General features: G+C 35.1%; 1 protein-coding gene across 1 annotated transcript; it reads right to left on the bottom strand.

Annotated features, from left to right (window-relative positions):
• Window positions 1-529: 529 nt before the first annotated feature.
• Window positions 530-3,933, bottom strand: LOC137250059 (HEAT repeat-containing protein 6). The gene has a single exon (XM_067782283.1). The coding sequence runs from the start codon at window positions 3,834-3,836 to the stop codon at window positions 801-803; it is 3,036 nt and encodes a 1,011-aa protein (XP_067638384.1). The 5' UTR covers window positions 3,837-3,933; the 3' UTR covers window positions 530-800.
• Window positions 3,934-5,798: the final 1,865 nt, after the last annotated feature.

Genomic DNA, 5,798 nt, shown 5'->3' with positions numbered 1-5,798 from the left:
TGATGATAACTTAAATTTTGGCGAACATATAAACTATATTGAAACAAAAATTGCTCAGAAAATAGGATTCATGTACAGAACATGTAAACATATTAGCCAACGTCACAAAATTCTGGTATATAGTTCAATTATTGAACCACATTTTATCTACTGCCCTACAATCCTTCTGTTAGCAAATGAAAGACAAATTAAAAAACTGCAAATACAACAAAACAAAGCAAAGCGCTTCATTTTACGATGCCATTCGAGAACAACAAAAATTATAATGATGAATAGGCTAAATTGGCTCAGTATAAAACAGTCAATTACTTATTTTACATTGAAGTTTATAAACCATGCAAGATTGGGAATGTTGCGGAGCTACCTTAGTAATAAAACAAAATATAATCATGAGATCCATAACTATGGAACTAGGTACAGAAAAAATATAAAACTGCCTAGAGTAAGAACCGAGTACGGAAAGAAGACCATAAAATACATAGGGTATAAAATGTACAATGAATTACCCACGGCAATAAAAGACTGTGCAGATATTAAGAAGTTTGAAGATAAATTATTTATATATTGAAACACTTAACATGTAATGGAACAAATTTAATTTATTATTAAAGACCGTAATAAACAAAAAAAAAATTTTTTGCAAATGTCTGTTCGCAGAAGCAAAATTTTTAATTTCCCTTTTCCGATTAGTAATCCTTGGGCAAAACAGGTATTTCGACACACCACGCTATATTTTCGGCTGTGTATAGAATTACAAGCGACCCCACCGGTACTGTTCATTTTTGACTGGAAGCCTTACTCTAGTTGTTTAATGGTAAAACATCAAATATAAGCTTGACGGAACATTTCTGTTCCGGATTCAGTGTGTTACTTTTTAATAATTTATACAATTGCGAAGAGCACACAAGTAAAGGTGCAGCCTTTTCCGGTATCATGCGTCGAGTAACCCTGACCCAAGTGTTTCTAACCACCTCCGTTCTTTTCAACATTATTCGTGAGAACAAAATATAATCATCTACTGTTGCCAAATTTATTATGTGACATAATAAAAGGAGTAATTGTTCTTGTAGTAGGTCCCGATGATTATATTCATAAAAATTGAACAAATTATGGGATTGTTCAATTGCTTCAATAATTGTTTTCCAAATTGTTCCGCAGTACTCTCCAATGTATGATCTCTTTTTGATATGAAGTAAAGCAGTTGTTGCATTTATTTTGACTTTATAATTTGAGTTACAGCAAATGGCATGACAGAGCGCCGAATAAAGTGTAGATTTGCAGCTAAAATATTTATGCATGTCCATACATAAAAAAATTCTTTCACTTTGTAGTACGTTTCCTATTGCATAACAAGAGTTCCATTTGACTTTTGAAGATCCAGGAGAAAGTATACCATCAACCAATTTATTGATGCCAAATGTTAAAAGAGCTCTGTCCGCATGTTTTAGAAAATGTTTCTCTGAAATTAACCGCATTAGATTACCTATGGTGCGAACGGCATTGCAGCGTACTTTGTCATTATTGTTACATGCCTCAATTGCTAGTTTTGTCAAACTCCACAAAATGTCGTCTGATATTCGTTCATTTGATGATTCGAAACTATTTTCTAATAAGGCCTCACTTATATTTCCCATAGACCAAATAATTTTAATTCGCACAGACATATTGTTAACATCTGCTAACCTTAACAGCAAATCGGCAGTGTTCTCAATATACACAAGGTTAATGCGCATTGATGGAAATGTTGCAAAAATAGACAGCGCTCGAACGACATTCGCACGGACTATTACATCTTCTGTTGTTTCACTGGATAATCCAGTTAAAAAGCTAAGTAATGAAATGCGGATAGACTGAGGTAGGTTTTCAAACACTAAAGTTCCTATGTTCGAAATAGCATTAACTAATGCTATTTTTACAGCGCACAATTCGTTTTCTATTTGAATTTTTTTCATAATGGAAGGTAGGATATGGATCCAAAAGCGGATACATTTATCGATGGTGGTACTTTGTGCGATAGTGCCTATTTGATAGGCAAGTGCATCCAAACATTTTGATGCTCCCAAACGAATATCCAATTGATTATCTTTTAAGCCCTCTTCTAAAACCGATACAACATCATCTAAAATATCCATTAACAAAATATCTAAATGTAGTGCCATGGTCGACAATAGCTGAAAACTTTTCAGTCGCAAAGGATTAGGTATTTTTACACTTCGCTTTTGCCATTCACCTTGAATATACCCCAAATTATAAAGAACATTTGATGTTAACCAGGATGTTGCATAATTCAGCGTAACGTCCACGCCGTCTTTTGATTTACCTATATCAAATTTATCATCTTTGCATGAATACAAAGCTTTAACGACACCAGTTGGTAATGTAGACTCCATTAGCACACATTCGACCACAGTTAATGCAGTCAGCTGAACAGTAGAATCTTTGTGATACACCAGGTTTTTCAGGACGCTTATAAGGTCGCATATAACACCACATTCAAATTTCGTAATGGCAGTTGCTTGAACTAAGGCTGATGTGCATTTTAATGCTTGTATAAGAACAGGTATGGAAACCTCTTTGGTTATGGTTAACATTAGTGACCTAAAACTCGACAAAATGGTCAAACCGAGCGTTTGAGAAAGCGGCATAAATGTCGCTGTCCTATATATATATTCCGCCTGACAGAATAGCGATTTATAAATTAGACAGAGGTCTACACATACTTCAAGTGCAGCACACCGACATTTTGAATTTTCATCAGTTTCCGCAACATAGAAGATATCGCTACGTTCATATTTGTTCTCTTCTATGTCCCAAGGAAATAATGACCGCCAATATAAATAAAGTACACGTTGCTGAACACATCTAACTATATCACCAAAGAGATTTATGGATGCAATGCGTATTTTGACATTAATCTCGTTTTTGTCTCCAATTTGTTGAATATTTGAATCTTCGTTTGAATCAACTACAATAGTTTCTTTTTCAGTCTCAGTGATACAAGTTTCAGATTCTTCGCTTGAAATGCATCTAGCTGAATTCCCACGTTTTTTTTTTTCCTTTACAAATTTTCCGCACGTTTTGCTATGGAGTTCTGGATTGGCTGAATCTAATTTATCCGGTACATTTTTTATATATATTGATGAAGGTAATACTTTATGAGGCCGCATAACCTTTCCCTCCTTAACTGCATTTCCGACAAACATATATGTCATACAAATGCCCAAAACTTCTCCCATATATAGAGAACCAACATTTTTGCATAAAGATAACAGTTTTTTGAACAAAATAATTGATTGAAAAATTATACGTGATGACCGGGGGGCTTTAAACTGTCCTGAGTATTGTATCTGACATAAAAGTTTCAGTACTGCTTCAGATGATGTCACTTGCTCATTCGAGAGAGTCAAATGCTCGACATCATTAAATATAACACCAATGCAATCCAAAACCGACTGAACAAACTGTTCCCTTTCAATGACTACCCCATCCACCGTCGTACGACTGTAAATCAACGATTGCGGGCAAAATAGTTCCATAAGGACAAGCATTCGATATTCTGCGAAACATTTGATAATTTTTGTTATAGCTCTTAAAGTGTGGCACTCTGCTGCTTCATGTTTTGAATATACATCCATCAACCACTTTAATAATAATTTTACCCTTCCACTACTACCATTCCAATAATCTGTTGGGACCGTACTAATTAAATCAAGAATACTTCCGATAACGAATCCATCCGTAAGTTCGACAGCGCTCATAACATTAAATATATCAATGTTTCCAATATTGGAATATTCACTTTTATTTTCAGTAAGATCAAACTTGCCTATTGACATTTTTATTATTTGTTATGAGGCTGGTAGAGCTGGATTTCTGGTTCTTAATCGATTTAAACGATATTTTTTTAGAAATGTTGAATCGATTTTTTTTAAATCGCTCGATTGTTTAGGCATCGAAGTTTTAATTTTACGGATGCTTGAGGAAATACATATTTTGTAATTTTTGTTATTAGGGGGACTCATGAAAGCATATAAACATATAAGGTGTAAAATTATATCCATTTACACACACTTTTATATGAACGCACCAAGGAATATTCTTGATAAACTTGACTTTATCAGCTGTATTATTGCCAAACAAAAATTTTTTGATTGTTATACAAATTAAAAAATGCCAAGATTAACTGAAAAATCAAAACTAAAACGTCTTTACTTGCTCTTGTTGGAGATTTCTGACGAAAATGCCTGCTGTAATGTCTGCAAGGTTGCATTCCTTTGAGTTTACCGCGTTTACACAATAGTAACCGCATAAATGCCTTATACTGTTTTCACACAGACGGCTTATTGAATAATGAAGGCAGTTTTCTACATTAAGACGCTTATTGAGCTCAATCTTCCCTACAAAATTCAAATCTATTATTATTTCATTAGTAGCTAATCGAATGCCTAATGAAGTCAAAAGCACAATGCAACTCTGTTGGCAGCGTTCCGCTTCCGTTTTCGCTTCTTAGTTTTCAAAGCAAATGTCATTGCTGCATGGCGGAACGATACAAGGTGGCCGCATCGAACAGCTGATTATAACCTTTTTTATTTGATTTGATACATCAACTACCGGCGCAGTACGATTTTCACATTTGTCCATCGAATTTACAAGTACGTGGAATTTTGTTTGTTTGTAGGTATGTCACCATGCTCCCACCTTGTATCGTTCCGCCATGATTGTCTGTCTCATCCTTCATACTAATCGAGCAGTTACTTCTGTGTGAAAGCAAAAAATTTACGATTTCATTAGCAGGTGAAATGAGATCATTAAGTTTCTGTGTGAAAACAGTATTATAAAGTGTGTAAACGTATAAATTTATCTAGTGCGTAAACGAGCTGTCAAATTTTGTATTAAAAGTCATTTACACAATTTGTATAAATTTACGCGCACACTTGATTGTGCAAACGCGGTAAACTCAAAGGAATGCAACCTTGCAGACATTACAGCAGGAATTTTCATCAGAAATCTCCAACATCAACAAGTAAATGCGTTTTAGTTTTGACTTTTCACTTAATCTTGGCATTTTTTAATTGGTATAACAATCAAAAACATTTTGTTTGGCAATAATACAGCTGATAAACAATCAAGTTTATCAAGAGTATTACTAGGTGCGTTCATATAATAGCGTGTGTAAATGGATATATATTTACACCTTATAAGTTTATATGCTTTCATGAGTCCCCCTAATGAAATGTGCGCGTAAATTTATACAAATTGTGTAAAGGATTTTTCATTACAAAATTGGACAGTTCGTTTACGCGCTAGATAAATTTATACGTTTACACACTTAATAAGGCATTTATAAATTTACAGCCTCGTTCTGTTTGGCGAACGATACCTGCTTGGACGATATCGTGTGCTCATGGTATTCTGAGTCTTACGTTGCCGTTTAAGGTAAGGCCACATTAGGCTGCACTACGCAGCACTGCACTGCACTACAAAATATTCTTTGCATGTATTCTTATGAGGCAATTCACACTTAGCGTCAGCAGCAATGCGCGACCCGGCACAGCGCGGCAAATTTGATCAACTAGGCAAAAAAGCCGCGTTGGGAAGTAACGCCCAGTGCTGCTGCCGCTAGGTGTGAATTGCCTCGTAAGAATACATGCAAAGAATCTTGCACCATCTTTTTTCAATCTGGGCGAAAGAGTATGGAACTCACCTTCCTCATATCTTGAGGATGAGATGTCGTGGACCCATATCCGCGACCTTTTTCTTTTCCTTTGCTCCTCCTCGCACAAAAATGAAATAATTAC

This window comes from Eurosta solidaginis, chromosome 4 (genome assembly GCF_040869045.1).
Source record: "Eurosta solidaginis isolate ZX-2024a chromosome 4, ASM4086904v1, whole genome shotgun sequence".
In the NCBI taxonomy this organism is placed as follows: domain Eukaryota; kingdom Metazoa; phylum Arthropoda; class Insecta; order Diptera; family Tephritidae; genus Eurosta; species Eurosta solidaginis.
The sequence above is the reverse complement of the archived record's forward strand: the minus strand, read 5'-3'. Positions and strand labels throughout refer to the sequence as shown.

Coding starts and splice junctions, on each gene's coding strand:
- LOC137250059 (XM_067782283.1), bottom strand. CDS start 3,836: ATGTCAATAGGCAAGTTTGATCTTACTGAAAATAAAAGTGAATATTCC.